The sequence below is a fragment of the Carlito syrichta genome, unplaced genomic scaffold (genome assembly GCF_000164805.1).
Source record: "Carlito syrichta isolate Samal-C Ts95f unplaced genomic scaffold, Tarsius_syrichta-2.0.1 Scaffold314725, whole genome shotgun sequence".
In the NCBI taxonomy this organism is placed as follows: Eukaryota; Metazoa; Chordata; class Mammalia; order Primates; family Tarsiidae; genus Carlito; species Carlito syrichta.
Window position 1 is genome coordinate 61,949 of NW_007258821.1, and position 19,320 is coordinate 81,268.

At 43.8% G+C, this 19,320-nt stretch overlaps 1 protein-coding gene across 3 annotated transcripts in view; it reads left to right on the forward strand.

The window, feature by feature from the left end:
- Positions 1–19,320, forward strand: part of PIP5K1A (phosphatidylinositol-4-phosphate 5-kinase type 1 alpha) — a 54,292-nt gene continuing 34,972 nt past the window's right edge. For all 3 annotated transcript variants that reach the window (XM_021719463.1, XM_008071787.2, XM_008071786.1), the window contains exon 1: positions 1–195. In XM_021719463.1, coding sequence (XP_021575138.1) covers positions 114–195 — 82 coding nt within the window. In that variant the 5' untranslated portion in view covers positions 1–113. The remainder of the gene's footprint in view (positions 196–19,320) is intronic.

Below are 19,320 nucleotides of genomic sequence, written 5' to 3' on the forward strand. Positions count from 1 at the left end.
TGACCCGCGGAACGCGGGTTCTGTGAACAGACGTGGGGAAGACTCGCTTCCGAGAAGAGGAAGGGCCCAATTGAGAAGGGAGCCAGGCCGCTGAAGGGGAGGGGGCTGCCAAGATGGCGTCGGCCTCCTCTGGGCCGTCGGCGGTTGGGTTTTCATCCTCTGATTCCGGGGTCCCTTCCGGTACCTCGTCCTCAGGTAAGCGGGGCAGGGGTCTGGTGAGGAATGTGCGATGGGAGGAGGAGCGAGAGCTGTGAGGTCAGCGGTAGCTGGGAATGTCCTAGGGGTTGTTGGTGAGGGGGGAAAGAGGGCTGGGCTTTCAAAAAGCAGCGATTGATGAGAGGGCAGGAGTCCGCGGAAAGGGGGGATTTGATTGAGAAGAGAACCTGTAGAAAACGTTGGCAGTCTTAGAATAGGCCGGGTTGAAGACTTCGAGGAGGAGGGATGGAGATGGAAGGTGGGGGAAGGAAGGAAACAGAAGAGAAACGGAAGGGAGTAGAGAGACTTCAGTACGTGGAGGGCTGATGAGTAGAGGGACGAATTGGTGTGGGAGGCAGGTAGAACCAAGCTGATTGCGGGTTAACTGGATGAAAATTAAGCCGTGGGACTGAAAAGCTCTTGGAGAGTTGTAGGACGCTTCCGATTGCAGGGGGATCGTGAATTTTACTGGGGGTGGGAGTTGTCGAAGACATCTTTTTCCTCAAAGACGCCCCCGAATGCGTCATTCCTTCTCACTTCGTTCCCTCCCCCACGCCGACACGCGCGCTCACAGTCTCTCTCTGTCTCACACACACACACACACACACACTTTCTCAAACTAACTTCTGTCTCTAGATTGCCCAACTTTGGGAAGGAATTAGAAGTTTTGAAGAGAGTCTGTGGAATGTGAGGCATTGCGGTCAAAAGACTGAAAAACAGATGGGGAATATGGAATGGAGTCTTGAATTGGAGCAGAGACTGAGGGACGGGATGTTGGGAATTAGGCCCGAGAAAAAGAAAGATGAGTGGGGGGGTGACTGAGTGCTGTGAGGAAGGATTACGTAATAGAAAATGAACTGGAAGAATGCATAGGCTGTATCAGGAGCTTGGAACTTGGAGAATGGTAATATACAGAGCTCAAAGTAGTCAGAAACTAAGGAAGGCAAGGGAAGGCTGAGGAAGCCCACAAGAAAAGCAACAGATTGTGTGTAGGAGAGAAAATGTGTATGTTTGTGGGGGGGGGGTGAGTCAGAAACTGTTCTAGAGCTTCCATCAGAAATGTCTGGTGTCCCACAGTAACTGCTGCCTCTACACTGTGACTAGGGGAGATTGCCAGATATTGGATGCTTTACTTGAGATTTTGATGTTTCCTTAGGCTTGGGATTGCATCCTTGCCATTTTGAATTGGCTACGTAGAGGGTTCCACCTTTCACATTCCAGCTCAGAGGAGAGAATACCTAGTCACAAATATCCTCTTCACGAACTGCGGCTTTATTTATGTACTTCTATTTTTAGTTTCTTGAGAGGTGATTTTTGCCTTTCCTATAAAAGCATCAGAGAGCCAGAACAGAACAGTTCATGCTGCGTTCTAAGCATAAAAAAGGATGAAGTACAAGTGACAGGTTTGTTTTTTTTTTTTTTATTGGGTTGGAGTCTCACTCTGTCGCCCAGAGTGGAGTGCAGTGGCCGCTCCCGGCCACCGCAGCCTTGACCTGCTGGGCTCCGGCGATCCTTCCGCCTCAGCCTTCCAAGTAGCCAGAATTACAGGCATACGCTACCATGCCCGGCTGATTTTTTGATTTTTTATTGTAGAGATGAGGTCTCGCTGCCCAGGCGTGTCTCGAACCCACAGGCTCATGCAATCCACTCACCTCAGCCTCCCAAAGGCGCGGGATTACAGGCTGAGCCACCGAGCCCAGCAGGTTTTTTTTGTTTTTAATCCAACAGCTCCTTAATTTGAAACCTTCTACTCTCCAAACCAGAATGAATGGTTGTGTGTGGTCCTTAAGCAAACTTCTCAACTATCAAGTCAGATATTTGCTCTGCTGAAAGCCAGGTTAATTTTTTTTTTTTGAGTTGGAGTCTCACCCTGTCACCCAGACTGGAGTGCAGTGGCTGCTCCTGGCCACCACAGCCTCGACCTGCTGGGCTTCGGCGATCCTTCCACCTCAGCCTTCCCAGTAGCAGGAACTACAGGCGCTCGCTACCACACCGGGCTAATTTTTTTTATTTATTGTAGAGACGAGGTCTCGCCTGCCCAGGTGGGTCTTGAACCCGTGGGCTCAGGCAATCCACTCTCCTCAGCCTCCCAAAGATGCGGGATTACAGGCTGAGCCACCGAGCTCGGCTATGTTTTTTTTTTTTTTTTTGAGTTGGAGTCTCATTCTGTCGCCCAGGCTGGAATGCAGTGGCACTCTCATGGCCATCACAGCCTTGACCTGCTGGACTCAGGTGATCTTTCCCCCTCAACCTTCCAAGTAGCTGGAACTACAGGCATGCACCACCACACCCGGCTAATTTTTTGTCTTACTATACAGATGAGGTCTCACCAAGTTTCCTGGGCTGGTCTCGGACCCATAGGCTCAGGCAATCCTCTCACCTCTTGTCTCCTAAAGTGCTAGGATTATAGGCATGAACCACTGCGCCCAGCCTAGGTTAATCTTAAAAGCCATGTGTTCATGTCCCAAAATTTGATTCAGCCTTATTTCATGGAAGTACCTGCCAGGTAGACAGGTTTGGAAATAACAAGGAAATATTTCTTTGTTACTTATTGATACATCTTCCTCATCTTTTGTCTTTACTCATGTTCCAAATATTCCTAATATATTTTTTAGATGTTACTATTTGCTATTTTCTTTTCTTTCTTTCTTTCATGTTTTTTTTTTTGAGTTAGAGTCTCTTTGTTGACCAGACTGGAATACAGTGGCACACTCATGGCCACCCCAGTGTCGACCTGCTGGGCTCTGGTGATCCTTCTGCCTCAGTCTTCCAAGTAGCCGGACTACAGGCGCGCGCTACCATGCCTGGCTAATTTTTTGATTTATTGTAGAGACAGGGTCTCTCCAAATTGCCCAGGTTGATCTCAAACCTGTGGACTCAGTCTATCCACTCGCCTCGGCCTCCCAGAGTGCTGAGATTATAGGCTGAGCCACTGAGCCCGGCCAATCTTTATGTTTTCTGTCAAATCCTAGGGATGACAGTTGATAATTCAGATTGTATAATGTTTTTGTTTTCATCAGAAAGTCAACTATTAGGCTTAAGTGGACTTTACAGCTTCTTGACTCTAGTATGTAAAAGTGGTATAGGGTATAGAAACGTTTAAGTTGCAAATAAATAGCCTTAGATTCCCTTTTTTTAATTTGTTTTTTATTTTTATTTATTTATTTATTTTGGATTGGAGTCTCACTCTGTCACCCAGATTGGAGTGCAGTGGCACGCTCCCGGCTACCACAGCCTCGACCTGCTGACCTCCGGCGATCCTTCTGCCTCAGCCTTCCAAGTAGCTGGAACTACAGGCGTGTGCTACCACACCCAGCTAATTTTTTGATTTATTGTAGAGATGAGATCTTGCCAAGTTGCCCAGGTGGGTCTTGAACCCGCAGGCTTGGGCAATCCACTCACCTCAGCCTCCCAAGGCACCAGATTACAAGCTGAGCCACCGAGCCTGATTGATTCCCTTTTTTTTTTAAACTTTTGTGTCTCACACCCTCCTCTATTTCATTGGCAAATATTGAAATAGTTGGATTAAGAAAAATTCTGTTCATAAATATACTAGGAAACGTGGGATTATTGTGTGTAGATATATATGCAGTGTTGACTTTTGTGTGTAGATATATATGCAGTGTTGACTGTGTTTGCTTAGGTTTGGGCTTAGTGAACTTAATAGAATTTTTCTTTTCAAGGATATGATTTTGAAGGGGATATGATATTCTATTTGTGATTGCAGGAGAGTGCCTCTCTGTTTGGATAGTACCAGGGGAAGTAGAAATAAGTGGCAGGAATAAGTGATGGTTTATGATTTCTAAATTGTTTAAGGCTAGAAGGCCTAGGTGTGTGTTTCAACCTTCCTAAAACCAACTTACTGTTCTTTGATGTTTAGTTGAACTTCACATAAGTTTTGATAAAATCCCGAAATCCTAAAGATATAAGATTCTCTGCCAGTGTTGAAAATACATATAAAATAAGAATGTTACTTCGCGACCCGCCTGGGCAACTTGGCGAGACCCATCTCTACAATAAATCAAAAAATTAGCCGGGCGTGGTAGCGTACGCCTGTAATTCCAGCTACTCAGAAGACTGAGGCGGAAGGATCACCGGAGCCCAGCAAGTCGAGGCTGCGGTGACTGGGAGTGGCCGCTGCACTCCAGTCTGGGCAACAGAGTGAGACTCCAACTCAAAAAAAAAAAAGAATGTAACAGTTCACAGTTCAGGAACAGACATTATTTTAGATAAATCACTCCTAACGTTTGGGGGCTCAAAATCTTCTGGTGTTTGAATTGGGCAGGAGAGATTAGAAGAGTTGTTCTCTTCCAATATGAAACTCCCGTCTAGATTGTTGCACCACTAAGCCAGAGCCAGTCTTTTATTATACTGCTAAGTGAAATGCAGAGGGTAAAGCAAACCATAAGCTCTAAGAGATGCTGAATGTCTTTTCCCTTTGGAGTAATTCCATGTTTGGATTGAGGGGAGGCAATTATGAATGAATATCAGCTTACAGCAGCCATCATCTTGTGCTTGTCCTTAAACTTTGAGCAGGGCTCAGGTCCCTTGTGGGAGTTCTGTATATCTTATTTGCCTTGTATACTTAGTCGAGCATTATAGGGGTAACTCAGAATAATAAGAGGTGATGCAGTTTGCTGTTTAGTCTCAGCTGTTTGGTGTGTAAAGGAAATTTATTCCTTCTCTTCCTTTCTCTACCATCATCATTGTTTGAACAATGGCACCGCTTAATAATAAAATCAACCCTGATGAGAGTCTTTGACTGTATGACCATCTGTCACACCAGTGTTTAGAGAAACTCTTTCCCTATCTCTAGTTTAACTTCTTATGGTCCATCTAGAGCTTGAAATTCAGCCAGTTAGTGCCATTTTAACCACTATGAAGAGACTAAAGAGTTTCTGTTTCAGAGACTTGATTTGAAGTTAGTGGAGGGGTTAGAAAGTTAGGATGCTAAGGTGTATATTGCCTCCCTGAAATAAGAGCTCTGTGATAGAATCACATGTCTTTCCCCCAAGGAAAATCACTTGAAACCTTAGATGATCATGAACTGTTCTGCTTCTGCTTCAGACCAGAGTATTTTTTAAATTGTCATTCCTTCCCATATGATTTTATCAGGAACACAAATGATTTGGTGGGGTTTTTTGTTTTTTTGTTTTTAGTTTTTAGTTGGAGTCTCACTCTGTACCCCAGGCTGGAGAGTAGTGACACGCTCACGGCCACCACAACCTCAACCTGCTGGGCTCAGGTGATCCTTCTGCCTCAGCCTTCCAAGTAACTGACCCTACAGGTGGGCGCCACAATGCCTGGCTAATTTTTTGCTTTATTGTAGAGACGAGGTCTTGCCAAGTTGCTCAGGCTGGTCTCAAACTCCTCGCCTTAGGCAATCCTCTTGCCTTAGTCTCCAAAGTACTGGGATTACAGGTGTGAGCCACTGTGCCTGCCTCTAATTTTTAATTACTGTTTTGTAGCGATGGAGTGTTGATATGTTACTCAGGCTGGTCTTGAACTCCTGGCCTCAAATGATCATTCTACCTCAGCCTCCCAAAGTGTTGGTAGTACAGGCATGAACCACCATACCAGGCCAAAATCTTATGTTTTGCTTGTTAACGTCTGTGGGATCTTCTGGGTTGATATAAGACTCTCCTGATTAATACCCTTGTTCAAATATGTGCTACTTAATAACTATTAAATCTTTTATTAGCCTGTTTTTCCTTGATAACATAATGGAAACTATAGCCTGTGAAATGAACAACAGAGATAATACCAGACCAGCAGCAGAACTGGGGAGAGCGAAGGTGATTATTTTATTCTCTAAGGTGGACATTTTCTCTTTTAGAATTTTGTAGTTTTCTTTTTTTTTTTGAGTTGGAGTCTCACTTGGTTGCCCAGACTGGAGTGCAGTGGCCGCTCCCGGCCACCGCAGCCTTGCCTGCTGAGCTCCGGCGATCCTTCCGCCTCAACCTTCCAAGTAGCTGGAATTACAGGCATGCGCTACCACGCAGCTGATTTTTTGATTTATTGTAGAGATGAGGTCTCGCTGCCCAGGCGGGTCTCGAACCCGCGGACTCAGGCAATCCACTCACCTCAGCCTCCCAAAGGCGCGGGATTACAGGCTGAGCCACCGAGCCCGGCTGTAGTATTCTTACTTGACATAAAGAAGGCAACAAGACCCAAGTTGCCAGTTTGAAGACAACAGGACCCAAGTTGCCCGTTTCTTTTTCTCTTTTCTTTTTACTGGTTTTCTTGATGAAAGACAAAAGTGTAGGTTGTATGCTATTTCCTGATAGCCAGGTAGAGGGAATTTTTTTTTTTTCTGTTTCAAACTCAACCCATCACTCAGACTCAGAGAGTGTTTGGACCGATGGTGTTTCCTAGAGGAGACCCCTTTGCCTTTTCCCCTATTGCACCACTTTTCCACCCTTTCCCATCACAAAAGAGGGTTGTTTAATTTTCTATTTGTGCTTATCCTATCTTGGTCATATCTCCTATGAGCTTTTAATCTTTTCTTTTTTTTGAATTGGAGTCTTACGCTGTGCCCATGCTGGAGTACAGTGGCATGCTCATGACCACCGCAGCCTTGACATACTAGGCTCAGGCTGTCCTTCTCCCTCACTCTTCCAAGTAGCTGGAACTACAAGTGTGCGCCACCACACCCGGCTAATTCTTTGATTTATTGTAGAGATAAGATCTTGCCAAGTTGCCCAGACTGGTCTAGAACCCCTAGGCTCATGCAATCCTCTTGCCTCAGCCTCCCAAAGTGCTAGGATTACAGGCATGAGCCATCGTGCCTGGCCAGTTTGCTTATTTGTATGTACTGATGTATAAACATCTAATTCCTTGAAAGTCTCCGTGTTCTTGGGATCTGAGGAAGACTTAGGCAAAAAGAGAGGAGGGAGTCTCTTGTAGAGAGCTCTGTGTATGTTAGTGTTTGTTTTGTATACTGAACTGAGCAGTGTGGAAGTAATCCAGAATAAGCACTATCCCAAGGATCAGTGATGTTGGTGGTGGGAGGTGGGCAATGAGGAGGTGAGCAAGGGAAGATGGATAGACGTTTTTCTTTTTGAGTATATTAGCCTTTTTGGGGGGGGCACAGTATAGGTAAACTTCAAGTTCTTTTTTTTTTTTTTTGAGTTCGAGTCCCACTCTGTCGCCCAGATTGGAGTGCAGTGGCCGCTCCCTGCCACCGCAGCTTCCACCTGCTGGGCTCTGGCTATCCTTCCGCCTTAGCCTTTCAAGTAGCCGGAACTATAGGCTCGCGCTACCATGCCCGGCTAGTTTTTGATTTATTGTAGAGATGAGGTGTCGCCAAGTTGCCCAGATGGGAAACTTCAAGTTCTTATTGACAGGAACCTGTATAAAAGGGGCTTGATGACAGAGAAGTAACTTGGGCATATCTCTGATTTCCTTGGAACAGGGTAGGGGAATAATTGCCTTGAAGTTCATTCTTGGGGCAATTAATACTCATTATGATATTATTATTATTTGAGTTGGAGTCTCACTATGTCACCCAGACTGGAGTGCAGTGGCCACTCCCGGCCACCGCAACCTCAACCTGCTGGGCTCTGGCGATCATTCCACCTCAGCCTTCCAAGTAGCTGGAACTACAGGCATGCGCTACCACGCCCGGCTGATTTTTTTGATTTATTGTAGAGATGAGGTCTTGCCAAGTTGCCCAGGCGGGTCTCGAACCCCCGGGCTCAGGCAATCCACTCATCTTAGCCTCCCAAAGGCGCGGGATTATAGGCTGAGCCACTGAGCCTGGCTCATTATGATATTATTAAAGTTAGACTTTCTCTGCTGAAATATGTACATTCTAATCCAGCAAAATTCATTACTGTTTCTAGATAAGGCCAGATTTGGAAATGGAATTAAGAGATGGCTATCTGCCAAAATTCTCAAATGCCTTTTGGCCATGGGTGGATTATTGAGGAGACCCAAGTCCCAAATCTTTTAAGGAAGAACTTGGATTTTTTTCATAATTTTAAGTAAAGTTTTGGTACCAAGGAATACCTATTTGAGGCCTGAGAACCATGAAACTTGGTGTTATAGAACTCAATGCAAAAGGTCCCTAGTGGGAAGTATGTAATTATTTTAGTTTAACTCCCTCATTTTCCAAATTAGAAAAGCTGAGGTTCAGAGAAATTGTTACTAGCTGCAAAGGTGTTGCATGAGGACTGTATGTTATCAAGATGAATCTTTGTAAATTTGTGGCTCATTCTTGCTGTACTGCTTTCAAATGGCTTATTAGCTGAGGTGACCCCAAGACTGGTAGTTCAAACAGCTTTTGAGCTTTTGTCTCTCGAAGCATCCTTGCCCTTCTGACTTTTTTCCTAGAAGATTCTTAGGAAAAATCGACACTGGCTAGGAAAGAAAATTTAGCTTTTTTCTGAGGATGTGGTTTGGTTTTCTTAGTTGGCTTGACTCCGTCATTATTGGGGGTATAGAGATGGTACAATTGTTTTTTAACACTGTGGTTCACAGCTGTCTGCTCAGCAGTGCTTCTCAGGAGGCAAGCTGACATTTCAGTATTTTCAATTGAAGAGCATACTGTGCCTCCCACCTACAAGGATATAGTTAGAAAGGCTTTCAGTATTCCAAGTTAACTAGACCCAGAGAGATTGCTTCAGATAGTCCAGCAAACAATTTAGGCTGATGTTGGTTTTTGTTTTGTTATGTTGTAGGAGGTTTTGCTTTAGCCTCTTTTTTTCCCTTTTAAAGTGTCTGGCTCTTAATCTTATTAACCAAGAGTCTGCTAAGTGTTAGCAGTTTGCTCCTGCTTAACTCTTTGTGCTCTATGTAGGAATTACTGGCATTATGTGTCAGTGTCGGTAGATTGACCTATGGGATTTCTTTCCTATGACCTGCTCAGACAAAACTCCAGTCATCTGAGGAATGCATTTCCGGCTAGCCTCTAGCGTCCCCAAATTATATGTGCGCTTCAAACATTGAAATCAGTCATACACTGCCTCTTAGTTTCTCCTCTGGTAGATGATGTAATCTCCTCTTTGTCGGAAATGCTTCTGCTCTGAAAGTGCTGGGAGAGGCTCTGCTATTAAGGCCAACTCTGTTTTGTTCCACATGCTGGGGGGAAAATAACAACTAATTTCAGAGCTGTTCACTGTCTGAAATATCTTTGTTTACGTTATCTCCCCCACACCCTTTTTTTTGAGTTAGACTCTCTGTCACCCAGGCTAGAGTGCGGTGGTACACTCACGGCCACCGTAGCTTCGACCTGCTGGGCTCAGGTGATCTTTCCACCTCAGCTTTCCATGTAACTGGAACCACAGGCACCCACCACAACACCTGGCTAATTGTTTGATTTATTGTAGAGATGAGGTCTCGCCCAGGATGGCCTCAAACCTGTGAACTCAAGCAGTCCTCTTGCCTCTGCCTTGCAAAGTGCTGGGATTACAGGTGTGAGCCACCACGCCAGGCTAAATCATCCCCTCTTTTTTTTTTTTTTTTTTTTGAATCGGGGTCTCACTCTGTTGTCCAGGCTGGAGTGCAGTGGCACGCTTACAGCCACTGCAGCCTCTACCTGCTGGGCTCAGACAATCCTTCCACTTTAGCTTTTCAAGTAGCTGAGACTACAGGTGTGCACCACCACGCCCAGCTAATTTTTTTTTGTGTGTGTGTGACATGAGGTCTCACCAAGTTGCCCAGGCTGGGCTCAGGCAGTCCTCTTGTCTCGGTCTCCCAAAGTGCTGGGATTACAGGGTTGAGCCACTGCACCTGCCAAATTATCCCGTTTTAAGACCAGCTCTTTGCCCTTCTGAAGTTTGCCTTTTTCACACTTCTCAGAATTATATTGATGGCTTTTCTTTTCTTTCCTTTACATTTTCTCCTTCTCAGTAGTGAATCTTAGTCTCCAGTTGCTTAGTAGTAGCAAGTAGGTTTCTGGCAAAACACCACCGTGATTTCCAGTGGTGGAGAATCATAGTTGTGTTTCGCCAGGTGACTAGCAACCAGTTTCTCCAGTATCTTTTTCACCACAAACACAATTTAGGGTGGGGCCAAGGACCAAAATGGAATGCTTCCTTAAGACTGGTACAGAGTTACTCAGAAAAATTTTCTGTGACACAGTGTGATGATTCAACTTTGTATTTTAGCAAGCACTGATTGGATTGTTTCCACTTTGGCATTTGATTTGATTAGTTCTGCTGTTCTGAAATTATTTTAGTAACAGTCATTTCCCAGCTATTTTTTTCTTTTCTACCCAGTTTATTTTTATAGTTTAGAGACTAGGTCTTTAATAGTTTTCAAGTCTTGGCATCTAGGAGATAATGCTGAAATTGAGAATTCCTGTTTGATAGGAGACCATTGGTATTCTGAGGGATATGTTTATCTTTTTTAGAGAGAACCTTTTATATGTACTGATACAGGTTGCTTCAGGTTGTATAGGCATCTCAAAGTAAACATAGTTGAGAAAGAGTATGAAATATACTAATTGACTGGGTGCAGTGGCTGACACCTGTAATCCCAACACTTTTAGAGACCAAGTCAAGAGAATTACTTGAGCCCAGGAATTTGAAACCAGCCTAGGCAACATAGTGAGACCTTGTCTCTACAAAAAATAAAATAAATTACCCAAATATGGTGGCATGCACCCGTAGTCCCAAGCTACTCGCCTGAGGCAGAAGGATTGCCTGAGCCTAGGAGTTCAAGGCTGCAGTGAGTCGTGATTGTGCCATTGCATTCTGGCCTGGGCGACTGAGACCCTGACTCAAAAAAAAAAGAAAGGAAAAAGAAACTATAGCAATTATGCTTATTTTTAGGCTGGGATTGTCAGCAGCATTCTAGGCATTTTCTTTTCACATTTTTTCTTCTAACTTATCTTTACAACAGCATAATGTGATTGTAATGAGCTTGAGTTAATGTGTGGTGAGGAGTGATGGTGATTTGTATGTATGGGACTGTTGAGCACTGGTTTACTGGGAAAAATGGATTATAAAGCAAAGAAAACAACAATAGGATAGCTTTGTATATCTTTTTTCTTTGTTATTTGTAATATGCACATTAACAATTATAGAAAACTTATGCATAAGAAAAAAGAAATACAATTTAAAAAGAAAAACTGTTTACATAGATAAGGAAAAATAGAAACTTGAAGTTACAAAATCTGCCTAATCCTGCAATCGAGAGATAGACATATTTTAACATTTTGGTATGTAATCCTTTGCACTTTTTCTATATCTGTAAGTACATGTAAATTTATAGATAAAGGTTTTACAAAAATGATACAGTACTATATTTTTACCTTTTTCTACTCACTGGTTCATTGTGACATCCTATCCATAAATATAGATAAAATAATGATTTTATAGTATTCATTTTATGACTGTACCATGATTTCTGTCACTAGTCCCCTCTTGTTCATTTAGATTCTTTCCAATCATAAAATCTATATAATAATATATACAGTGCTGCAATAAACAACCATATTCCAGACAAAGGTATATACACATCTTTGTCTGCTTGACTAATTAATTCCTTAGGATAAATTATTAGTTCAAATTATTGGACACATACACATTTACTTTTAAGGCATTTTGCTAAATAGGGCCAAATTTTGGCCAGGCACCTGGTTCATGCCTGTAGTCCCAGCACTTTGGGAGGCAGAGGTGAGAGGATTGCCCAAGCCCAGTCTGGGCAACTTGGTGAGACCTTGTCTCTACAATAAATCAAGAAAACTTTGCTGGGCATGGTGGCACACACTTATAGCTCCAGTTACTTGGAAGACTGAGGCAGAAGGACCACCTGAGCCCAGCCACTGCACACCAGACTGGGCGAGAGTGAGATTCTCACTTAAAAAAAAAAGTATGAGCATTCTTTTCTCAACTCTTTGCACCCAGATGTCCCCTCTCAGGAGACATAAATAAATTGCTGGTGATTATGCAGGATAAACTTATGTAAGTGCAGGTTTTTCAAAATGTATGTTTCCTTAGTTTTCCATTCAAGTTGCATAAAACAAATAAAGAGGTGGAATATATACCGAGATATGATCGATCAGTTGAAAACTGGTTTCCAGGAATCACGAGTGTGTCCTTCCACATCTTCAAACAACAGACTGGCCAATAAGTTGCATATTATTATTATTATTTTTTTTTTTTTTAAGTTGTAGTCTCACTCTGTCACCCAGATTGGAGTGCAGTGGCTGCTCCCGGCCACTGCAGCCTCCACCTGCTGGGCTCCGGCGGTCCTTCCGCCTCAGCCTTACAAGTAGCTGGAACTACAGGCGCACACTACCTCACCTGGCTAATTTTTTTTATTTATTGTAGAAATGAGGTCTCGCCAAGTTGCCCAGGCGGGTCGCGAACCTGCGGGCTCAGGCAATTCACTTGCCTCAGCCACCCAAAGCGCGGATTACAGGCTGAGCCACCGAGCCCGGCTAGGTTGTGTATTATTAATGAAGGAGGAAGAAAAACGAGACTGCATTGTCTGCTCAAATAGAAAAACACCAGGTGGAAGACATCAAACAAATTACTTTGCACAACATGTAATGATGAATCTGCAGTGCATGTTGGTGACTATTTACATGTTCTAACACATTAGAAAAATATAAAATACAAAGTTTTGATTTTTTTTGTCAAAAATAAGTTCCTCAATATCCAAAATCCCATTATAAGCCAAGTATTATTACAATAAAACAACTGGTTCCTACTCTACTATTTAATATGAAGTGATTAGTTTTTTTACTATTTCATAGAAAAGTTCAGTCGAGTTCTGGTAGGTGATCCGTGAGATGTCTCTGAGTGCAAAGGGTTAAAAGATTGAAGGCTGCATGCAAAGGAACTTTATACCAGAAATGTTTTGCCAATCTGAATTCATTCCAGAGTGAAATGATTTGGGGTACATGTTTTGTGACTGCTTTTGGAATTTTTGTGCCAGAGCGTCTCCTGTCATTTTTTGGATGTTTACCAAGAATTGCAAAAAATCATCTCACATTTCGTAGTATGGTGCTAGGGTTTAGACCATATCCTGGTCAAATTAAACTTGTGTGGGTTTTCACCCTCTTTTCTAATGCTTCTTCTCTGTAAGCAGGTAGTACCCCAGAAGTAAGTGATAACTTTCTGTTTTTCCTCATTAGGTTTCAACTTTCTGTGCTGTGGGGTCAACCGTAAGAGAGGTAGATCTGATGTGTATCTGCTGAAGAAGCATGAGCTCCTCCCAGTAACTAGCAGCCAACTCCTCTTCCCCATAACAATTGCAGACGTTTTGTAGTGGTAGTGCATGGCCTTCTGAGAAGGCTATGGTTATCTTAGAAGCACTATTTGACTATAGCTCCTGTATCCCTCTGCTCTCCCCAGAGTAGATGTTATCTTAACACAGAAGTATCTTTTCTCACAATTCTACAATAGAATGAATCAGTTGACTACCTTTTATCTCCTTCAACGTTTTCCTGTAACTTCAACTTCATTTCCTTTTTTTTTTATTTTTTTATTTTTGAGTTGGAGCCTCACTCTGCCGCCCATGTTGAAGTGCAGTGGCACACTTTCGGCCGCCCCGGGGTCAACCTGCTGAGCTCAGTCGATCCTTCTGCCTCAGCCTTCCAAGTGTTTTTTTTTTTTTTTGAGTTGGAGTCTCACTCTGTCGCCCAGACTGGAGTGCAGTGGCTGCTCCTGGCCACCGCAGCCTCGACCTGCTGGGCTCCGGCAATCCTTCCGCCTCAGCCTTCCAAGTAACCGGAATTACAGGCATGCGCTACCATGCCCAGCTGGTTTTTTGATTTATTGTAGAGATGAGGTCTCGCTGCCCAGGCGGGTCTCGAACCCGTTTTTTTTTTTTCTTTCTTTCTTTTTTTTAACTTTTTTTTTCCCCAGCCACTGCAGTCTCGACCTGCTGGGCTCCGGCGATCCTTCCTCCTCAGCCTTACAAGTAGCTGGAACTATAGGTGCATGCTACCACATCTGGCTAATTTTTGATTTATTGTAGAGATGAGGTCTCACCAAGTTGCCCAGGCGGGTCTCGAACCCGCGGGCTCAGGCAATCCACTCACCTCAACCTCCCAAAGGCGCGGGATTACAGGCTGAGCCACCAAGCCCGGCTTTTTTTTTTTTGTTAAACTTGTATCAGTGTCTCACTCTGTTGCCCAGGCTGGAGTGCAGTGGCAATGCTCACAGCCACCATGCCCAGCTAATTTTTTGATTTATTGCAGAGATGAAGTCTCACCAAGTTGCCCAGGCTGGTCTTGAACCCCTGGGCTCAGGCAATCCGCTTGCCTCATCCTCCCAAAATGCTGGGATTGCAGACGTGTGCCACTGTGCCCAGCTCTTTTCCTTTTGTTTCAATAAACTAGCCTCAGCTCCTTTTCTCTTCCCTTGCTGTTGTATCTCTCATTTCCCCTCTTGACCCTTCCCATCCTGTAGATGGGGTTTCATAATTCACAGTGATAATAATTGCTAGCATTTATAGAGTATTTATGATAGATGAAGTCTGTATTCGTGACTTATCTCATTTGATTCTTTTAGCAATCCTGTAAGGCACATGTATTTCCACATTTTGTAGTTAACTGGCCTGACCTAGAGAAATTTTTTTTTTTTTTTTTTTTGAGTTGGAGTCTCACTCTGTCGCCCAGACTGGAGTGCAGTGGCCGCTCCCGGCCACCGCAGCCTCGGCCTGCTGGACTCCGGTGATCCTTCCGCCTCAGCCTTCCAAGTAGCTGGAATTACAGGCATGCGCTACCACGCCCAGCTGATTTTTTGATTTATTGTAGAGATGAGGTCTCGCTGCCCAGGCGGGTCTCGAACCCGCGGGCTCAGGCAATCCACTCATCTCAGCCTCCCAAAGGCGCGGGATTACAGGCTGAGCCACCGAGCCCGGCTGACCTAGAGAAATTTTAAACAACCTGTCCAAGTACCCAGTTAGTAAATGTTGGATCTAATATTCAAACCTAGCCAACCTAGGTGTTCTGATTTCAGACCCCACGTTCCTACCCACTGTGCTATTATTGCTCACCTCACTAATTTGAAAGTCTATGTGTGTAAACTAACTTAACTTTAAACCAGGTTAAATATTTGTTGTTGAATGGGTGCCATCTGAACCAGGAGTCCTTGGTGAAGGAGAAAACAGTACAGAGGGGAACTTTCCTTTCTGACCTTAGCATTTCTAAAAAAGCAATTCTGAGTTCTTACATAGCAGGTGAAATTATTGATCATTTTTTCAGAAACTATTTTACGAGTTAATGTGGACTTTTGCCAAGGATTAACTGATTCTGTCGTCAATTCCAAGATTCTTAAAACAAATTTTTGAGTTTGCTTATCAGGAGTGCGCTTTTTGTTCAATGCAGATTCAGTATTCACAAACTTATGCTTTTAATCAGAGCAAGTCATTCATGGTCTCACATATACAAAAACGACTCTTGTCTGAGATGAATGGAGTTTTTTTTTTCCTCTTAAATTGTTACTGTCTTATTACAAAAACTTGGTACTTATGCCAGGTACGGTGTTCACATCTGTAATCCCAGCACTTTGGGAGGCAGAGGCAAGAGGACTGCCTGAGCGCCGGGGTTAAAGGCCAGCCTGGGCAACTTGGTGAGACCTCATGTCTACAATAAATCAAAACATTAGCCGGGTGTGGTGGCACACGCCTGTAGTTCCAGCTACTTAGAAGGATGAGGCAGAAGGATCACATGAGCCCAGCAGACTGAGGCTGCAGTAGCCATATATGTTCCACTGTACTCCACACTGGGCGACACAGTGAGACTTCAACTCAAAAACAAACCAGCCAAAAAGGTACTTTCTATACTAGTGAGGACCTTAATATCTGTAAAATTGTGAAACAGTTCTTTCAAGCATTGGACTTGAAAGGCAGTTTCTGCTTCTCTAGATTACTGACATTGTCTGATTTAGAACAATGATAAAGAAATGAAAGGTACTTTCCTACTATTTTTTTTTCTTTTTTCCTTCTAACTCACTGTACCTTAGAATTTTCTATTTTTGCCAGTGTCATTGATGACTGTTGCCAGAGGAACTGAATGTTGTCAATTTTCTTTCTTTTTTCTTTTTTTTTTTTTGAGTTGGAGTCTCACTCTGTCACCCACACTGGAGTGCAGTGGCCGCTCCTGGCCACCGCAGCCTCGGCCTGCTGGACTCCGGTGATCCTTCTGCCTCAGCCTTCCAAGTTGCTGGAACTACAGGCATTCACTACCACGCCCGGCTAATTTTTTGATTTATTGTAGAGATGAGGTCTTGCCAAGTTGTCCAGGCGGATCTCGAACCCGTGGGTTCAGGCAATCCACTCACCTCAGCCTCCCAAAGCGTGGGATTACAGACTGAGCCACCGAGCCGGCATGTCACTTTTCTTGAGAGGAACTGAAGGAGGAAGACTGTGTTCTTAATCCTCTATCAGTGAAAATGAAAGATTTATTTGTCCCAGAGGATGTAGGTATTTCAAGGGAAGAAAATAAAGCTTCATGTTGTTTGTTAACAAATCAGAGATTTATTCAGAGCATCCTAGTTCTATTGGTGCTTTCTTGTCCCAGTCATATTCTAGGTGACCAGGAAATTTAAAATAAAAGATGAGGTAGAAGAAAGAGTTAAACTAGGAGTTAGGAATATAGGTTCTCATTCTGGCTCTGTCACTGCCTTTTCTCTGTGATTTTTTTAACATACTGCTTAATTTCTGTTCCTCTGTGCTATTGTTATTGTTTTTTTTTTAAAGGAGGCGGGGAGTAGTAGCATAAACCTGTAATCCTAGTACTTTAGGAGGCTGAGGTGAGAGGATTGCCTAAGCTCAGGGGTTCGAGACCAGCCTAGGCAACTTGGTAAGACCTTGTCTCTACAATAAATCAAAAAATAAGCTGAGTGTGGTAGCATGCGCTTGTAGTTCCAGCTACTTGGTAGGCTAAGGCAGAAGGATTGCCTGAGCCTAGCAGGTCGAGACTGCGGTGGCCATGAGCGTGCCACTGCACTCCAGCCTAGGCAACAGAGTGAGACTCCGACTTAGAAAAAAAAGGATCAGACTAAAATCTCAAAGACCTTTTCTGAATTATTTTTTCCTAATAAAAATGATTACTGATTTCTTAGCTTGAAAATTGGTGAGTAGCTTCATTTGTGACAAAAGGAGCTAAATTCTCAACTTAGTCTATTTAAAAATCAAATTTTGGGCCAGGGGCTATGGCTCAAGCCTGTAATCCCAGCACTTTGGGAGACTGAGGTGAGGGGATTACTTGAACCCACGGGTTCGAGAACAGCCTGGGCAACTTGGAAAAACCTCATCTCCATAATTGAAAAAAACAATTAGCTGGGCTTGGTAGTGCCAGCTACTTGGAAGACTGAGGCAGAAGGATCTCCTGAGCCCTGCAGGTGGATGCTGAGGTGGCCATGAGCATGCCACTGCACTATAGCCTGAGCGATAGAGTAAGACTCCAACTAAAAAAAGAAAAAAAATCAACTTTTGGCCAAGCACAGTGGCTGACTCCTATAATCCTAGCACTTTGGGAGGTTGAGGCAAGAGGATTACTTGAGTCCAGGAGTTCAAAAACAAGCTTGGGCAACATAGCGAGACCCCATCTCTATAAAATATCAATAAAACTCAACTTTCATTAACAGTTACAGCAGCCAGATTGAGCATGCTGTGGCCAAAATTTTAAAAATTTCCCAAAGAGAGTATACCCCTTGGTCTTCTAGGTCTTTGAGTTTCTCTTTTTGCAGATAATTTGGGGCTATAAATTACCATGGTTGACTCTGTATCATCTGCTGACCCATTAAAAAATATATATGTTAAAGAGGCCAGGCACAGTGGCTCACACTTGTTATTCCAATGCTTTGGGATGCCTAGGTGGGAGGATTAATTGCTTGAGCTCAGAGTTTAAGACCAGCATAGGCAACATAGATCCCATTTCTATGAAAAATTACCCATGCGTGGTGGCATATGCCCATATCCCAGCTGCTTGGAAGACTGAGATGGAAGGATCGCCTGAACCCAGGAGGTCAAGACTATGGTGTGCTGTGATCGATGCCACTAGACTCCAACTTGGGTGACAAATGAGACCCCCAACTCAAAAAAAAAACTTTTTTTTTTTTACTGTTAGAACTTCATCCTTGATATTTACTTTTACCTGAGAAAATCTTACAGAAAGAATTCACTTGAGGTGAAGTTTCGTTATCCAGACTTGCTTATTGTCTTCTGTGGTATTTTTCCCTTATATTTTTATTATAAAACTTCTCAGACTTACACAAAATAGAGAGAATAGTATAATAAGTCTTCATGTACCCATAAAGTTCAACAACATTCTGCCAATCTTGTTACATTTATATTCCCCCATTCTCTACCTCCTGGAATTTTTTTTTTTTTTTTTTTGAGTTGGAGTCTCACTTCATTGCCCAGGCTGGAGTGCAGTGTGGCACACTCATGGCCACCCCAGTGTTGACCTGCTAGGCTTCAGCGATCCTTCTGTCTCAGCCTTCCAAGTAGCCGGAACTATAGGCACTACAGGTGTGCGCTACCATGCCTGGCTAATATTTTATTTATTATTGTAGAGACGAGGTCTCTCCAAGTTGCCTGGGCTGGTCTCGAACCCACAGGCTCAGCAGTCCAGTTGCCTCGACCTCCCAAAGTGCTGGGATTACAGGCTGAGCCACCGAACCCGGCCAGTGTCTCATTCTTTGTTGTCCAGGCTGGAGTGCAGTGGCATGCTCATGGCCACCACAGCCTCAACCTGCTGGCCTCAGGTGATCCTTCTGCCTCAGCCTTCCAAGTGGCTGGAACTACAGATGCACACCACCATGCCTGGCTAGTTTTTGTGATTTATTGTAGAAATGAGATCTCACCAAGTTGCCCAGGCTGGTCTTGAACCCCTGAACTCAGGCCAATCCTTTTGCCTTGGTCTCCCAAAGTGCTGAGATTACAGGCTGACCCACCATGCCCAGCCACCTCCTGAAATATTTTAAAGAAAGCCAGTCCTACTGTGATTATATTTGTAAATACTTCACAAATAATGGATTTTTTTGTGGGGATGGAGAGAGTGTAACATAAACAGAGTAGCATTGCCACATCGGCAAAATTAATTTCTCGCCGGGCTTGGTGACTCAGCCTTGTAATCCCATACCTTTGGGAGGCTGAGGTGAGTGGATTGCCTGAGCCCATGGGTTCGAGACCTGCCTGGGCAACTTGGCGAGACCTCAT